The sequence below is a fragment of the Populus euphratica genome, unplaced genomic scaffold (genome assembly GCF_000495115.2).
Source record: "Populus euphratica unplaced genomic scaffold, PopEup_1.0 scaffold110.1, whole genome shotgun sequence".
NCBI lineage: Eukaryota > Viridiplantae > Streptophyta > Magnoliopsida > Malpighiales > Salicaceae > Populus > Populus euphratica.
In genome coordinates this window covers 630773-649303 of record NW_011499904.1, presented here as the reverse complement: position 1 = coordinate 649303, position 18531 = coordinate 630773, and the positions used below count along the sequence as shown (strand labels likewise).

At 27.0% G+C, this 18531-nt stretch overlaps 1 protein-coding gene across 1 annotated transcript; it reads left to right on the top strand.

Moving 5' to 3' along the window:
* Positions 1-10877: 10877 nt before the first annotated feature.
* Positions 10878-14266, top strand: LOC105133239 (proteasome subunit beta type-7-A). Its single transcript, XM_011037138.1, has 8 exons — positions 10878-11115; positions 11900-12041; positions 12192-12288; positions 12379-12448; positions 12546-12650; positions 12899-12997; positions 13092-13179; positions 13934-14266. Exons 1-8 carry the CDS (start codon positions 10969-10971, stop codon positions 14008-14010), a joined length of 825 nt encoding a protein of 274 aa, XP_011035440.1. The 5' UTR covers positions 10878-10968; the 3' UTR covers positions 14011-14266.
* Positions 14267-18531: the final 4265 nt, after the last annotated feature.

Below are 18531 nucleotides of genomic sequence, written 5' to 3'. Positions count from 1 at the left end.
TACATGCATATTAATAAAATACATAATAAAATTAAACCAAAAACTTTTTTAGTTTCTTTTAATATCTCTATAATATCTATATTATTTAACCCGATCTAACCTATTAAAATTGAGTAATGTTGATAATATAGATGGTGATAATTATTAAAAAACTAAATAAATAGATAATTTGGAGTTTTTTTTTTAATGATGGATATCCACCAATACAATAAACAAATTTCTATCCTCCCTAATATATGCATTTTAGGTGTATGATCCAGTTCTATGATTAAAGATAAAAAAAACAAATAGAAGAAGTTGTAACAAAAGCTTTGATGGTGTCCTGGAGTTGAAGTTTTTAGGCAAAACAAAGACTCGAAGCACTGTTAATGTAGTTATGTGTCTAGCTCACAGGTCAAGAGTGCGCAATCTAGTTATGAGTGGAGATATTTAATAATATATTAAAAATAAATTAGGTAATAATAATAATTAAAATAAAAAAATATTATTTTAATTAAAATTAGATTAACATATAAAACGCATAACTTAAGATATGAAACCTTAATAAAATATCTAAGTTAACCTAATCTAAATTTTTAAATTTATTATTTGAAAGGTTAACAAAAATTCAATCAATAAAATATTAAAAAATAAAATAAAAAAAATTAATAAAAAAATTAAAAATAAAAAAAATAGAAATGATAAAAATAAAAACTAAATCTAATATAAAATTAAATAAACTAAAATATTAGGAGTTGAAATTAAAAATATAATTTAATTAATAAAATAATTTTTTAAAAAATAAAAACTAGATATGAAAGGTGAAAAAACTAAAGGATGAATAAATTGAAAAAAAATTGCAATTCTATAGATAATTTAAAATAAAAAAATAAAAAAAAATAAACTAAATTTAAAAAAAAAAATTAAAAGACTACTTTAAAAATGTGCTAGGCTGCCTTTGAAATTGAAAAAAAAAAGAAAAAAAAAGACCAATAGTGTAAAACCAATATTTTTTTGCTACACATACTACCTAAAATTATAAGCAATATTATTAGGATTAAAATGTCATCATAAAAACTAGAATTTGATCATCATAAAAAGTTGTATATGATATTTACAAACCATAAAAAACTCACATGCATCCGTATAATTCTACATGCAACAACGTTTTACATGATAAATAATAATTTATTTATACAAAAATATTAAACTAATACTATTTAAACTTGATATAGATATACATACATGCATATGTGTGTGTGTTAGAAAGACAAAAACATGGACAATTTCAATGTTAAGGTATTGGGGTAATTTTATTATGCAACTAAAACAAAAAAGTCAAAAGTATCCTTCCTACCAGTGTTTAAAATTTTATCTCTGAAAATATATTAATAATTTTACTGTACAAATAACAACAAAAAAAAACTATTATACCCACTTTCCAAGAACAATAATGTTATACTACAAGTGCAAAATCTTTATTTCATAATTTTAATTCATAATGAAAATGAGTTTACATGCATATTAATAAAATACATAATAAAATTAAACCAAAAACTTTTTTAGTTTCTTTTAATATCTCTATAATATCTATATTATTTAACCCCTAAATAAATAGATAATTTGGAGTTTTTTTTTTAATGATGGATATCCACCAATACAATAAACAAATTTCTATCCTCCCTAATATATGCATTTTAGGTGTATGATCCAGTTCTATGATTAAAGATAAAAAAACAAATAGAAGAAGTTGTAACAAAAGCTTTGATGGTGTCCTGGAGTTGAAGTTTCTAGGCAAAACAAAGACTCAAAGCACTGTTAATGTAGTTATGTGTCTAGCTCACAGGTCAAGAGTGCGCAACCTAGTTATGAGTGGAGATAGTGATGAAAAAAGCATAGTTTTTAAACTCGGCCTGGTGGCTGACCCGGTTCAAGGCTCGGGTTCCGGGTTTTGACCGGGTTGAACGGGTTGGCCGGGTCAATTTCTATTTTAAAAAAATTCAAAACGACGTCGTTTTAATAAAAAAATAAATAAAAGTCAACGGGTTACCACCGGGTTTTTCCGGGTCGTCCGGGTTTCCGGGTCAACCCGCCGGGTCGGCCGGGTCGTGGCTTACCTGATTTTTTCATCAACCCGGCCCGATTCCAGCCCCGGGTCGACCGGGTACCGGGTCAACCCACCGGGCCGGGCCGGGTTTTAAAACGATGGAAAAAAGTGAAGAAAGTTTACCGGCAATGCATGTAAATCAATGGTGGTGTGCCCTCCTGATTCAAAAGTATGATAGTGAGGAGGGCATTAAACATTTGTATGAGATTGCTTCATGACATTTATGATCATCATTCAATGATGATGGTCATACATACATACATACATATAGCATAGATTTCTTCAAGGAACCATACCACACAATTGATGGGCTTGGAAGATAACCTGTGCGCTTACTCGTTTCCATTCGAGGTTGATTATAATAGATTATTAATTAACATAAACAAAAACATGCAAGTAAAGTAAAGTATTGTACCTTTTCTTATAAAATGCTTTATTTATAAAATATTATAGATTGTTATAGAATTTTTTTATTAGTTTTTTTCTTTTCTTTTTTCTTGAATATATAATTTTTATTTTATTTTCTTATCTTTTGTTATAATTTCTTTAAATAATTTTTTATTAATTTTTGTTTTTTTTATGAAGTTAACATAACTTGCAAGTTTGTCAATGTAAGCTTTAGTTTATGGGTTTAATATGGTTTTTTTTAATTAAACCTAGTTTTTTTTAGTATATTTTTTCTCATATAGTTAAAAAACTAGTTTTAAAGAAATATTATTTCATTAAATTTTATAAAGTAACAAATATTAAAAGACGTAGGGAAATCACTATTCATCCATACTTATTACACTGTGGATTACAATAATAATCTCTAATGTTTTGCTTCTTCTTTTTTTCCTTTTTTTTTTGAATTTTTTTGTTATGATTTTTTTTCAAATCTATTTTTTTATTTTATTTTTTTAAATTAAGATTGTTGAGAATTTAGCTTCGCAGTTTATTTTTTTTATTTTTCCTTTATATAAGGTTAGCATAGTTTATAAGTTTGTCAAGATAACTTAGATTGCCCTGGTTTACGAGTTTGGTAGGTTGTCTCTGTTTTTTTAATTAAACTTGACTTTTTTATAATATATTTTTTCTCATAAAATTCAAAAAAATAGTCATAAAGAAAAATCATGTTATTAAATTTTATAAAGTAACAAAAATTAAAGGGTGTTAAAAAACCATTGTTCATCCATATACATTGCATTGTGAAAAACAATAGTAATCCACAATGTTTTGCTTTCTTTCTTTCTTTCTTTTTGTTTTTGTTATGATTTTTTTTTTCAAATTTGCTTTTATCAATTTCATCTTTTAATGTTAGGATGATTGAAAATTTAACTTTATCATTTGTTTCATTTTATTTTATCTTTCAATAAATTTAACATGATTTGCGAGTTTGCTATGGTAACCCGGGTTATCCTGGTTTACGAGTTTGATAGTTTTTTTTTTAATTGAACTTGACTTTTTAATCATCTATTTTTTCTCATATAGTTAAAAAATAGTTTCAAAAAAAAGTTATGTTTTACTTGGTTCACGGATCTAACAATTTTAACTTTTTTTAATTAGTTTTTTAAAATTTATTTCATCCTTAGATATTGGGTTATTTGAGAATTTAGTTTCATCGTTTTACCTTTTATGAGGTTATTGCAATATGAAAAAAAATCTCAGTATTAGATTGATATTTGATTTTGTAATTATTTATTTTTATTATCGTATAGTTAACTAAAAATAGTTCAAAAAAATTATAATCCCAATGAGTTAATAACCCTCACAAATTTGATATATTAACTTGACTTATCCAATTCATAAGTTTGACGAGTTTATCCACCGATAAGATATGTTTTTATTTTTATTTTTGGTCTTTTAATTTTTTTTAATTTATTCTTTTTTAATTTCATCATTTAATATTAGATTAGTAGAGAAATAGAATGCATCGTGGATTTTTATTTGTTTTCTATTGGGATAATTGTGTCAAATAAGTGTTTATTTTTAGGTTGATGTTTAATTTTATGAGCATTTATTTTTATTATATAACTAAATAAAAAAAGCTTTTAAAAAAGTTATTAAACCCAATACAATCCATAACCCGGGTCGTAGGGGATCGTGGTCGATCCAATCTTTTATTTTCTTAATATTTAATAAAATAATCACCTACAAGTTTTTAAAAAAATTAAGTTGTATTTTTATCGACCATCAAGGTTGTATTTGAATCGATGAAATCAATTAATTTAAATCAAGCTAATTCTTGTATGATTTAATTAAAAAATTGAATTAGGTAAAGAATTGAGATTAGAGGTTTCAAAAATAACCTATTTAATTAGGTTTAATAATATAATTAAAAAATTCTTTATGTTTTTAATATTTTAAAAAATTAATCCAACTCGAAGTAGACTATTGCCAATATACTATTATAACTATTTGGAAATCACCATTGCTCGATCCACCAAGTAACAAGGTATAACTTTATATTAGTAAACATATACAATGAGTGCTTTTGCCTCATTTGAATCCTCAAGTGGCCCAGTTTTGCATTGCACCTAATGCAAAAGAATAAATCATGAAAGAAGGAAATTGAAGATTTTTTAAAAAATAAAAAAATATTATTTTAATATATTTTTAAATAAAAAAACATTTTACATTATAATCACTACTATATTTCCAAATATTCCCTAAAACATTTTATATGTGGATATGATGATCTATCCATCACCATGTTATAAGATGTTTGTTAACATAATTATCAATATATTGGTATATATGTTGATCACAATATATCACCATATATATGTTAATCAAACAAAAAAAAAAAAGGATTTACAAGTTCTGCATCAATACTATAACATTTTAGACTCATCATCACATGGTTCTTCCTTGAGATATGCACTTCATTCACTCATGTGATTTTTTTTTTACTTTCTAATTAATCTCATAAGGAAATTTTCTAATTCCTCGAAATAGGGGGTTACTTCTCAATCACTTAATTGTGGTTACTTTTTTGGAGAAAAATAAAATGGCATTAAATCTTGACCATTAACGTATCTTTTAAGGTAAATTTCTATATTAGTTGTTGAATATTTTGGATTAATTGATTTTTAAGGCTAATCATAGTGAATAAGATTGATTAAAATATAGAATACTAGACATGATAAGCAATAACTTGAAGAATTTTTTGATTTTGATTTGATGTTGGTGGGGTACGAATGTTTCTAGGCTATAGTCACATTAAGATACTAGTTTGGAAATTTATCCAAAAAATTAAGAAAAAAAAATTAGAAATGATAAATTAATAACGGATACTTATGGATTTTTGTACAATTATAATAGTTGTCATATGAAAAAACCACTAATTATAACCTGTTTGTGACCTATTAGGAAAGAAGTTTTAGATTAATTGTATCCAAACCATTGTCTTAGTGTATCTAATTGAATGATTAATATCTATTTATTTTTTATATTTTTTTAAGAAAAAAAACATAGTTTAATAAATAGCTTCAATAATCTTTTGACAATTAATAATTTGAAAAAAATTGTTTAATCATATGTGGACCAAAAAAATATTAGCACATAACCCATATCATTAACCATAATTAAATAAATTTTAAAACATTAAAAATACTTTTAAAAAATATCCATCTATAATATTATAACATAACATAAAAATTATAACACAATTCTAGGAGAGAAAAAACAACAAGAAGAAGAAGAATTTTTATTTTTTTTAGAAAAGAAGAAGTTGTTATTCTAATATGAAAATAAAAGTCTCAATACCCTATATATATAAAAAAAACATCTATTAGAACCATAATTTAACATCTAGTCTTTATAATGGGTTCCACAATCAGATTTTTTTTTTCACCCCTACATATCATCAATAATTAATTCATTCCATAATCAAACATTCTATATAAACAACAAATTAATGGTCAATGCACATACCATATCTGTAAATAATAATAGTAAGAATTTATTTATACATGTATTTTCTTAGTTCAAAGTTTCCTCCCTCCCTCCTCATCATCAATATCATCATTTATGTGTTATATTTATAAGATTTGTTAAAAAAAAAGTTGGTGACCTTTTATATATAATGATAGAATTATAGTTAACCCAATACCTAACACATAAAAATATACTATTTATATGTTTTGGATCGGTTAGTTTGGAATTTGTTTTGGATTTAACTAAAATCATGATCAAAAATATTATTTTAGATTTTACTCATGCTCAAATGAAAATGATTTTTTTCTTAAAAAAATACCTATTCAAATTGATTTGAATAGTTACATGTTGAATATGATACTATTTTCACCTTTATTGCTTCCTATCTTACCCTAAAACAAAATTTTCTCATTGAGTTCCTTTTACTTTTTGGCTTGATTGTTCTTATATATTGTGACGTGCACGGCGTCAAATGACAGAGCTAATTCTTTGTTTTGTCTATTTTAGGTGTCAAAGGATCAAATTTTTAACATATTAGTTTTTAAATTAAGCATTTAATTCACCCTCTTTTTAAATGTTTTTTAAGTTTTTCAATTGGTGGTGGAGAAATGATTCCTTGTTAAAAGTTCAGTTAACTAGGAGGAAAGATCATGCCACTAAAGGGTTAATGCTAAACTATGAATCCTTCATTTAAAGCTAAGAATTACATTTATTAGAAAGTTAGGATGTAAACTTTTCTTGAGTTAATAAATATTAAATTATAGAATGTTGTTGAGAATGGATATACTTTTCCTATTAAGATAAGTTTGGATGGAAAAGTTTGTCCAAACCCTATACAAGAATGGGATGATAAACAAAAAAAAAAGATATTGTTATATCATTAAGGCTATGAATGCTTTCTTTTATTCACTTAATCATATGAATTTAATGGTAAAGATTGCAAAATGGCTTTTAAAATCTAGAAACTTTTGGAATTCACTCATAATGGAACAAGTCAAGAATTCTAGATTGGTTAGCCTCGCTATGAAGTTTTCAAAATAGATTTGAATAAAAGTATTAATGAAATACACATTAGATTCATTACCTTTGTTAGTGAACTAGATAGTTTATGTAAAAATATCATCAATGAGAAAATGATTGGAAAAATCTTGAGAATCTAAAGTTACAACAATAAAGGAGGCTAAAAATACACTTGACTTTAATGAGTTTATTGGATCTTTAATCGCTTATAAAAAAAAGATAAAAAACCTTAGGGTTAAAGATAATGAAACTAATAATATATCTTTAGTTTTAAAATCAGTAACTAATTTGAGGAAATAAATAGATATAATTGAATGAAGTGACGATGGTCAATGTCCCTGCTAACATCGATGAAGTAAATAAACTTGATCCTCAAGTAACTTTTGATGAGCTGAAAAATACTTTTGAAAAATTATATCATGATTACAAGACATTGTATAAGAAAAAAAATTGCTTCAAAATAAACTTGATATTATTTCAAAAGATCTTGATGTATTATAAAAAGAGAATGATGCCTATTAATAATGAATATTGGTTTTAAAAGGCAAATAGAGTCCTTAAAAGATGAATGTAATTCATGTATTTTCGATGAGAAATTAGTTAAAGAAAATGAAATCTTGAAAGCAAAAATTGTTAATTTAAATTCTACTTTAACTAAATTCATGAAAGAAAAGGAGAACCTAAATTGATTTCAAGTTAATCAAATATGTGTAATTTAGAAAAGTACTTTGAGATATAATCTAATGAAAAATCAAAAGAACTTTACTCAGTTTTGTTTGTTAAAGCATCAACATCTTCAAGTGTATGTATTTTTTATGGCTAAAATAGATTTCATGAAAAACATTGTATAGGATTGGAAAATAAATTTCTATTACCAATAAACTAAGGATTAACTATGAAGTATTTCTTGACTTGAAAGTCAGACTTAGTTTTTATTATTTTTTAATAAATTTTCATTGTAAGATTATTAACTTCATATATATTATTGAGATCAAATTTCTTTCAAATTGGATCTTAAATAAGCTACATATACCTTAACTTAAAGTCAAACTTAATTTTCACTTTTTTTTCTCTATATCTTAATTATAAAATAAGAGTAAAACAAATTCAAAACATATTTATTTGTCAACAAAACTAGATCTTATTACTTGGTATCCATTATAATCAAATAATTCAACCATAGTTAAATTATCAAGCTTGCCTTGAATAGTTGCTAAAAATAACATTTACAATAATACAAAAAAAAATAATTCTTTGTTTAACTTCACTTATTCTAAGAAATCTAGAACCATCAAGGGCACAAATTACATAGAAAAAGTGCATCAATAAATTAGGGATAAATTAGGCAATTAGCATATAAAATAAAAATAAAATGAATAATAGCAAAAAGTTTTAGCAAAATAATACACTTTTGAAATTTGAGATTTTGAACTTCAATATCAATTAAATATTCGAGGCGGACATAACCCATCATAAATTTAAAAACAAAATATAACCTAATTCTCTTAACAATAAAACATTGTTGTTTTTTTTTAAAAAAATATATTTGTGTTTATTTAGACATGGTTTAATCGGTCAACTAACTTGTTAAAATTATCAATCAAGTTTTATTGAATTAATATTTTTTTTAATTTAACTTTAAAACCAACTGAGTCATGAGTCAGAATTCAAATGATAAATTTCCTGGATCAATTTGTCAAGTCATTTAGGTTTAATATGTGTTGTCTTTTATTGTAAAATAGCAAGGTTTGTTATAACATCTATACTTATACATCAACGTTCATGATAAAAAAAAAGTATCAATTTGAAGTTTTTTTTAAATTAAAATTTAACAAACCAAAAAATTATGTCTATAAAAATATAAAAAGTGCATCTAAGAAATATTTTCTCGAACTTTGTGGTTATACACGTACGAGAGATATTGCTAAAAAAATAACTTCCACCCATGTAATATTGACAACCCCGTTAAAAATAAATTGAATAAAATAATAAATCTTAATTACCAAACAACTCAATGTCAAAGACGAAACTAATTAAAAAAAGTAATGTAAAAACAAAGATTATTGCCAACCCTGTTTAACCCTGCGACTATGGATATAAGATTATGATAATGTTATAGAAAAAAAATAAAAGTTTAATTTTTAATAAAATCAAATATTAAAAGATGGATTGAAAAAAATAGAATGAAGTCAACTTGCTTTTATATTCAAAAATTGGGACCAACATTATAGAAGGTAAACCCTAAAAATAACAAAGTAAAAATCTTAATGATAAAATGTCAAGGAATTAAATTGGAAAAAAGGCAATGAAAAAAGGATATAAAAAAAAAATTAACAATAAAAAAATGAGAATAAAATAATGAATCTTAATTACCAAACAACATAATATCGAAGGAGAAACTAATTAGAAAAAGCAACGTAAAAAAAAAATCATAATCAACCCGGTAACCCTGCAATTATGGACATAGAATTATGATAACCTCATAAAAAAAATAATTTCTAATAAATCAAATATTAAAAGATGAATTCAAAAAAATAGAATGAAGTCAACTTGCTTTTATATTCGAAACTTGAGACCCTAGTCATAAGCCTGAGATCAACATTATAGAAGTTAAACCTCAAAAAATAACAAAGTAAAAATCTTAATGATAAAATTATAGGAATTAAATTGGAAAATAAGGAATCCAAAAAGAATCTAACAAAACAATTAACAATAATAAAAAGAATGATAATCAAATTTGACATAAAAATAAATTAAAATTAAATAATTAGAAATGAAATTAAAAATTAAATTCAATTGAGAAAAAAAAAATTAAAAGAATGAGGATTTAATTAAACATAAAAAAATAAAATGATACTTTTATATTTTTCCAAGAAAAAAAAGCGAAAAAAAGAAGAAGAAGAAGTCTATTAAAGCAACACTATTTGTCCTCTGCCGACACATAAACTGTTCTAAACGCTGGCATGGAAGATGGTGTTTAGGCATAAAAAGAGCTCGTACACATTGCTTAAAAAGCTTAGGTTCTTCCCACTTATGGCGCCGGCATAGCCTGCACCATTAATTTTTTTTTTTGTTGCATTTATTGAAAGACTAAATTAACCTAACTTAATTTAATAATAATAATAATAAAAGACTGAGAAGGCCCTTGACAATAGTTATATGAATTTTTAAAGTTAATTCAATTATTTTATTATATTTTTAAAATTAAAAATTCAAAAATACCCCTACAACAGTTATTTAAATTTTTCCTTTTAGAATATTTTAGATATTACACTATAAAAATAAAATATTAAAATACTAATTTGCCCACATTCAATTTTATAATAACAATATATCATGTAAAAACAACCACATTATCTCCAAAACCAAGTTATTCGGTTTTGCTTGCGAATGATAAAACTATCAATTCAATGTACAAATCCAAATATACCTCCGTGATGTTTAGATTTATTTATTTATTTATTAATGTTAGGGACGTAATATTGAAGCTAAATCAATGTTGAGGCTTGCAAACTCAACAGGGATTTATTGTTTTGAAGTTTAATAATAATATTAATAAAAAAATCCTATAAAAAACTAACTATTTATTGTTTTGAACCATACTTAATTTAAAATTAATTTATTTTAAAAAAATCATTTTCAATCGCTCCATCTTATTTACTTCTGTTTTCTTTCCCTTTCCCTATTACTTAAAAAAAAGAAGAATATAAAATGTTCTAAAAGGATTAATTAATTAGTTTGAGAAACAAAAATGAGTATTCAATTCGAAAACTAATTTATATTTTACAATTTACTCTCTTTAACATCTTGCCGACCCGACCCGACCCGACCCGGTTGAGCAGAGAAGCTCTTTCTTGAAGCCTAGGTCATACGAGACGGTATAAAAAAACCCAAACCCAACTGAACCAGACAGTTAGAATCTCCAATCAATCAAGCTTGAAACAATGTCGAACAATTCTTGCATGGATTTACCTGCGAAAGGTGGATTCAGTTTCGATCTTTGCAAACGAAATGCTATGTTATCGCAGAAGGGTCTTAAGCTTCCTCCATTTAGAAAAACTGGAACTACCATTGTGGGTTTAGTTTTTCAGGTACCAACCAATTGTTCTCTTACTTTTTTTTTTATGTGTATAAATTATTCTTTCTGGGTTATCGCCTTTCTCTCTTATTTTCTCAGTCAAATTGATTGATTGAGTTGTAAAGTTTAGGAATTTTTCTCGAGTTAATTTGGAATGGACCCGTGTTTTGTTTTGAAGTAATTGTTTTAGGGGTGGTGATATTGTGTTTAGTTTCACTAATTGAGACTATCGATATCGTTATTAATTGATTTTGGCAAATAATTTTATCTAATTGTGGAGGCTAATTGATTATTTGATTTTTTACTTCGTTGTAGTGGCAGTGTGTTTTTTTTTTTTCCTTCCAATAAATTCTTGGCTTTTATTAGAGTATAAAAGAAGATGCCCCTGGAATCTTCTTGTTTCGAATACATGTACATTAGTGGATCTTTCGCGGATTTTCAAATAAGCCCTCTCTGGTTTATCAATGTTCGCGTTGCCAGCAGCGGCTACTTCGTAACTTTGTAAAAAACCTTAAAGTATGCTACTTTGCAATCCTTTCAAAAGGAGTTCTAGTATAATGAAATAGAAGTATGAAGGGTAGTTATGAAGTCTGTTGACCCTGTCTCTGTTACTTAGATTTTGGAACTGCTGAATTGGGTAATCCATGTTTTGGGAAAGACTTGACATCTTTGTGTGGATGTTGAAACCGTAGCAGTATATATACATTCAAATTTCTTGCGCAATATCTATTCTCGTAAAATTGGTTTATGCATGTAATCTTTTTTTTTTTTTTTTTGCTCTCACATTTTCTACCTAGGATGGTGTCATTCTTGGGGCAGATACAAGAGCAACAGAGGGACCCATAGTTTGTGATAAGAATTGTGAAAAAATTCACTACATGGCACCAAACATATATTGCTGCGGAGCAGGAACCGCTGCTGATACAGAAGCAGTAACAGGTACTTTTAGGATCATTTTTAGGTGTAGTGTAGTGCTGGCTCTTTGTAGAACTTTGTATTTGAATGCTGGATGCATTATCAGTTACAGATTTTCTCCTTTTTTAAAATTACTAAAGCTAATGCAAAGATATGGTGTTTGCATTTGTTTAGACATGGTCAGCTCACAGCTGCAATTACATCGTTACCATACTGGCCGAGAATCGAGGGTTGTTACAGCGCTCACTCTTCTTAAGAAGCATCTTTTCAAGTTGAGTTTTTCTTGTTTCAAACATGTGTGATTTTCTATGTATCTCTTTATAGTGAGTGTATATTCCTGACTGCTTAATGTTTTGTCTAGCTACCAAGGTCATGTCTCAGCTGCTTTGGTGCTTGGTGGGGTTGATTGCACTGGGCCTCATTTACACACTGTGAGTTTTTTCTACTTAAGAGGCATTTGTATGGGAATTATTTTTTTGGCTTGTACAATTCTTTGATATCTTGCCAATAAAATGGCTTATTTTGCAGATATATCCCCATGGTTCAACTGACACTTTGCCATTTGCTACAATGGGTTCTGGTTCTCTAGCTGCAATGGCTGTTTTTGAATCAAAGTACAAAGAAGGCCTTAGTGTAAGATTTGCTACAGAGGGTTTAGAGGCGTGAAAAAATAACAATTTTAATACAGTTATTGTAACCATCCATAAATGCTATAGTTTGATGTATGAGTTCTGCTGCACAATATGTTTGTGATTGATAGCATGAGTTTGTTTAAGATTAAACATACTGTAGAGAGGATAAAAAACGAGGAAGTAATCTATCCCCTGTGTTCTGTTACTTTCTTGCTTCCCATTGAGTCCTAAAAGTTATTATCCTTGCAGAGAGACGAAGGAATTAAGATTGTGAGTGAAGCTATATGCTCTGGCATATTCAATGACTTGGGAAGTGGAAGCAATGTTGATGTTTGTGTTATAACAAAGGTATGTTATTTGAACCAGTCCCCTCCTCTACTTGTCGAAAGATGTCTTGAGGTCATAGTGATGGAAGTTCTCCATTGAAATTTATGTTGGCCAGGGACACAAGGAATACCTAAGGAACCACATGTTACCGAATCCCCGCACCTATGTCAGTGAACGAGGGTATTCTTTTGCAAAGAAGACTGGTTAGTATCGTGCATCTTTTATAATACTACCCCATCATGCTTATAATAAAACCTGTGCTTATAGAGGAATAGCTGGTCTTTACCATTCTCTCTGGAAAGTTAAACTCAATTACCATAACTCATTTCTATTGTCTCTCAATCTTTTCTACTCTCAGAGAAGTTAAATTCAAGAGCCATAACTCATTTTCATTGTCTCACATTCTTATCTAGGCACAGATTGTGTTCTTTTCTGGAGTTTATCAATTATGAATTCCTTAATTTTTATGTTTTGACTGCATTGTTTACATTTTTGTGTTCTTTTGCTTCCTTTGGATGCTTCTCTTTTATGAAACTGGCGTGCAAGGACTCACACACCATTTTTTGTTCTATATTTTTAATGAAATGGTATTGATCCCCAATGCTTGGAGGGAGGGAAGAATCCTATTACACAAGACTTGCTCAATGTTGTTGCTATTTCTTGCTTTCCAAAAGAATTGAAGTAAAGTACCATAGTTTAGCATGTTTCTACGTATTAGTGGTCTGTTGTGCCTTCAGTACAGTGTATCAAAGCTGTGTGGCTGCTACCGAAGTAAATAAAATATCAACTATCTAATCCGTAGAATAGTGTTTTAGACTTGTCAATGTTGCCGTTTCAGCAAGAAGTGTAGTTGAGCCCTGTGATTACTCCTGTTTGTTTGTCTGCTCTAGCATGATAACGTTGATTTTTTCAACATTGACAATTTGTGGGTTAATTTTGCTATTTGTCTGGTTACAGAGGTTCTCATGACAAAGATTACCTCCTTGAAGGAGAAAGTGGAAGTGACCGAAGGAGGTGATGCAATGGAAGAGTAAACAATCATAGCAACCAAAAGCACACATTGTTGAGATCTTTCCGACTCTTGTATGGTCTTTGTGACCATTGGGATGGATTTACTCCATAATATCCAATTCTGAAACTTCAATGACTTAAAATTAAAATGTTTTGGGTGTGGCTTGATGCTAGTCCCACTTCTTTTATATTCAATTGTTTAGATGACTAGTCTTGAGGATTTTTCTGTTCTGTACTCGTGTTTTTAAGTAATGTATTTTCTATTTTAATCGGTGTGTATTTGATATTATGACAGCTTTTGCTGTTACTGTTTAAAAAAAATAAATTAAAAAAAAAACTATAAGTTGTAGCTTTTTCATAACCAAGATTTCAAAAATATTTTCAGTGGGATTCATGCAAATCCATGCTTGTTGATTATCTAGACATTTTAAAAATTATGAATGATGCAAAACGCAATTTCAATCCATTATCTTTAGTAGAGGCAAAGGAGGGCAAGACGACCTCCATGGAGGGGCATGTATTGACGCAATGCAATGACTAGCAAATTTAATTGCTCTCCCTTTTTCTTTGTTTGTTAGCGTTGGGGTTCTTGTATCGCCCCCATTCTTGAGGTTCCAAGGATAAAGAAGGGGATGCCATCCATATTAAAAAAATATTAAAATTCAAAGCTAATTTAAATCTTTTTTTTGAAAAAAAAAAAGAGTTCAAAACTAAGTTTTGAGTAAACTTTTAAGGTATGCCATCTAAACCTAATATTGAATTTTTTTTTTTTTTGAAATGATGTGTGTGTTTGTGTTATTATATTTTTTAAAACTTATTTAACTTTTAAATTTTCTTAGACTTGATAATTTCTTGAATAGCAAACACATGCATCCATGCACATGGGTCACATGAAAGATTAAAGAATTATAAATCATTGAATATAAATAGAATATATTTGTTAAGATATTATTAATATGCTATTGTCTTGGCCAATCACTTAATATCTCAAAAATACTATAATAAGATTTAACCAAACATTATTTTTCTGAATAATATAATAATCAATTACCAAACACTGTTTTTAACATGACATCATATAATACAATAATCAAAGTGCAATGTATTTATGTCATAGCTTGTATCCCTTTAGAATTTTATCTCTGTTCATATATTAAAAAAAATAGTTTTTCTTTTTCCTTCATTTCTTTTGTGTTCATTGAAATTTTGTGGGTCACTTTATTTCATAATAAGCTGCAAGCTCTATAATAGCGTCTTAGGATATCACTCACATTTCAAGTATTTTTGCAATCAATTTTATTTTAAGATTTACATATGATTTTTCGTACTTTTAGTATTTCAACTGATACTTTGTACTGTTATACTTAAAATTAATTTGGATTTAGGGAAAAAAAAGAGTTAAATACTTGTATGTATGTATGTATGTTGAATGAATTTGCTTTGGACCTTCTGGGAAATTATGAGTGTCTAAAATCTTAAATTGGTGTACAAAACCAGATCCTTCATGCATTTTTTTCACTAACATGTTGAAATAAGATTTTGAAACTAGCCATGACTTCAGATTTTGGAACAAACCAACCATCAACTGTATTATATATTTTCACTCATCAGCTGCATGATCTGCTTAGCATCATACATTGATTGTCTTCTTCAACTGCTCCTAAACTTTTTGGTGATCATGTTGTATTGATAATTTTTTTCTTCAAATGATAATTATCCATGTTGAAGTAAATATTCATTACTTAGATCATAAAACCTTAATAATCCTGGAGAAAGAAAATAAAACAATTATTAAATGTAATTTTCAATCAATTTATTATTAAATAATGAAACTGAAAACAAAATTTAACTAAAAAAATAAATTAAGTCAACTCGAGTTAACATGAATTGTAAGACTGAAATAACTTTATTAAAAGCAAATCAAAATAAATTATAAAACTTAATTCTCAATCAAATCAATATTGAAGATGAAGTTAAGAAAATCAATTAAAAAAAAGACATAAAAACCACTTAAGTCAACTGACCAAACCTATGACCTAAGTCATGAGACTAGAATAACTTCATAGAATACAAAAAAAAAAATTATGAATTCTAATTCTCAATCAACCTAATATCGAAGGATGAAATTAAAAAAAAAAACTATAAAAAACAACAAAAAAACTCGAGTTAATCAACCTAATCACCAACCCTAATCATAAGACCGTGATAACTTCACATAAATTAAATATAAAAAAATTATAAATTACAATTCTCAGTCAACTTAATTTTAAAAGGATTAAATTGAAAAGGTTCAAATAAAAAAAGTATAAAAAACTAACTCGAAAGGTTAGAACATCAAGATAACTCCTTGGAAAGCGAATTAAGAAAAATTATAAATTACAACTTTCGATCAACTCAATATTAAAGAATAAAATTAAAAAAGAAATAATTAAGAAATGAACAAAAAAAATTAATATGAGTTAACACAGTTAACTTGCAAAACTCGTGACTTTGGTTATGAAACCAAGATAATTTCATAGAAAACAAATCAAAATAAATTATTAAGTCTTATACCTAGTAAACTTTATGTTGAAGTATGAAATTAAAAAAAATAAAAAAACCATAATTATTTTTTATTTGCTTTTGTGTAGAGTTATCATGATCTCATAACTCAGCTTGCGAGTTTTGTTGGTTAGTAATGTTGACTCAAGTATTTTTTTTTAATTTTATTTTTTAATATTTGGTTGATTAAAAATTAAATTTTATAATTTTTTATTTGCTTTCTATGGAATTATTTTGGTCTCTTAACTTAAATTTGACAAGTTAACTCAAGTTGGCTCAAGTTATTTTTTTATTTGTTTTCAATTTAGTCCTTTAACATTGAATTGATTGGAAATGGGGCTTTATAATTCTTTCAATTTGCTTTATATGAGGTTATCACAGTCTTGTAACCCGAGCCATGAGTTAAGTCGATTGACTTAGGTTTTTTTTTCTTTTTTTAGTTGATTTTTTTTTCAAATTCATCCTTCAATATTAATTTAATTTAAAATTAACTTTCATAATTCATTTCAGTACATGTTCTATGAGGCTATTCTTATTTTATAATTGGCTTCACAAGTTTGGTTGGTTTACTCTAGTAATTTTTTCTATTTTTTTAATTAACTTTTTTAATTTTATCTTTCAATATTATGTTATTTAAGAATTGAATTTTATATTGATTTGCTTATTATAAGATTATCTTAATCTCATAATCCATGTTTAGCAGGTTAACCAAAGTCAACTCAACTCGTTTTATAAGACTATCCTTGTCTTAGAACTCGCTCCACAAGGTTGGTCGCTGACTCTAATGATTTTTCATATTTTTTAAATTGATTTTTTTATTCTTTAATATTATATTATTTAAGAATTAAGTTTAATATTGATTTACTTTAGTCTCATCTCATTTTATGATTTATATTTAATAGATAATCAAAGTCGACTCAACTCTTTTTTTAGCAGGATTTTATTTCAATTTTATTTTTAATATTAAACTAATTGAAAATTTAATTTAATAAAAAAAAAATTTATTTATTTTCCTTTGGGTTATGAAGACCTTATATCCTAAGTAGCAAATTTGATAAATTAAATTAAATTGATATAAATTAATTTAATACATTATCATTTTAATATTTAAAAAAAAAATCTTATTTTTTTTAGTCAAGTTCTATTTTTATAGGTTATCCATTTTGTTTTTAAATTTACCAATCAACCATATGAATCTCATATAATTAAAAACCTTTCTTTTTTCTAAAAAACATATCAACACCCGGATATATTTTTCATGTTTAAAATTTAATCCAATCCATCCCGCTGTATATCATGATCTAAGTTATCACCCATCCCAGTGCTGCTGCTTTTATTTATTTTTTTCTTTTTTCCCTACCCATGTCCGTTTGCCCTCTACGTCTACCTCTGGTCCGTACTTCGGTATCTCTTATAAGCAAAATTATTCTCTTACGATTTTTTTTCTTCTTCAGCATGTGATTGACAAGCTTGAGACCTGATTCTCATATAAAGAAGAAGGTGAGGGCTAAAGACAAACTAAATGGCAACATAACAGCAGACGACCCTCTTAAAATGTGAAAGAATTAAAATCTCTTTCTAGTCAGCCAATCAAAACCTTTCAACAGCTCAACAACCAATCAAACGAGCACAAAATCTAAATAACAGAAACTGCTTAATTTCTCCAAAATAACTGAACGTATCACTGAGGTTAAATTAAGTTCAGATAAGTAGGAATGGCAGCAACCCCCTGTTAATCTCTCAAAATAACTCACAAAAGAAGTAGCCATACCGGCATAATCAGCATTAGCAAAATTATTAATCATACAAAACAATACACAAATAGGACCAACAGATCTAAGAGCCACCATGGTTGAATATTTTGAAAGCTGCAACTGATATGGCCAGCAAGAAACTACGAGTATGAACATCACATGATTCGCATTCTTTTATCCAGCTTCAATTTCTACTATAGGGTCAACCAAGAAAAGGCCTAAGCATCCTTTTGTTTTAAGTCATAGAGC

What these genes read in the sequence shown, in the direction of transcription:
- LOC105133239 (XM_011037138.1), top strand. Translation starts at nt 10,969, where the DNA reads ATGTCGAACAATTCTTGCATGGATTTACCTGCGAAAGGTGGATTCAGT. An exon ending in TTGTGGGTTTAGTTTTTCAG is followed by an intron (nt 11,116 to 11,899) that starts GTACCAACCAAT and finishes TTTTCTACCTAG; the next exon opens with GATGGTGTCATTCTTGGGGC. An exon ending in ATGTTTGTGTTATAACAAAG is followed by an intron (nt 12,998 to 13,091) that starts GTATGTTATTTG and finishes TATGTTGGCCAG; the next exon opens with GGACACAAGGAATACCTAAG.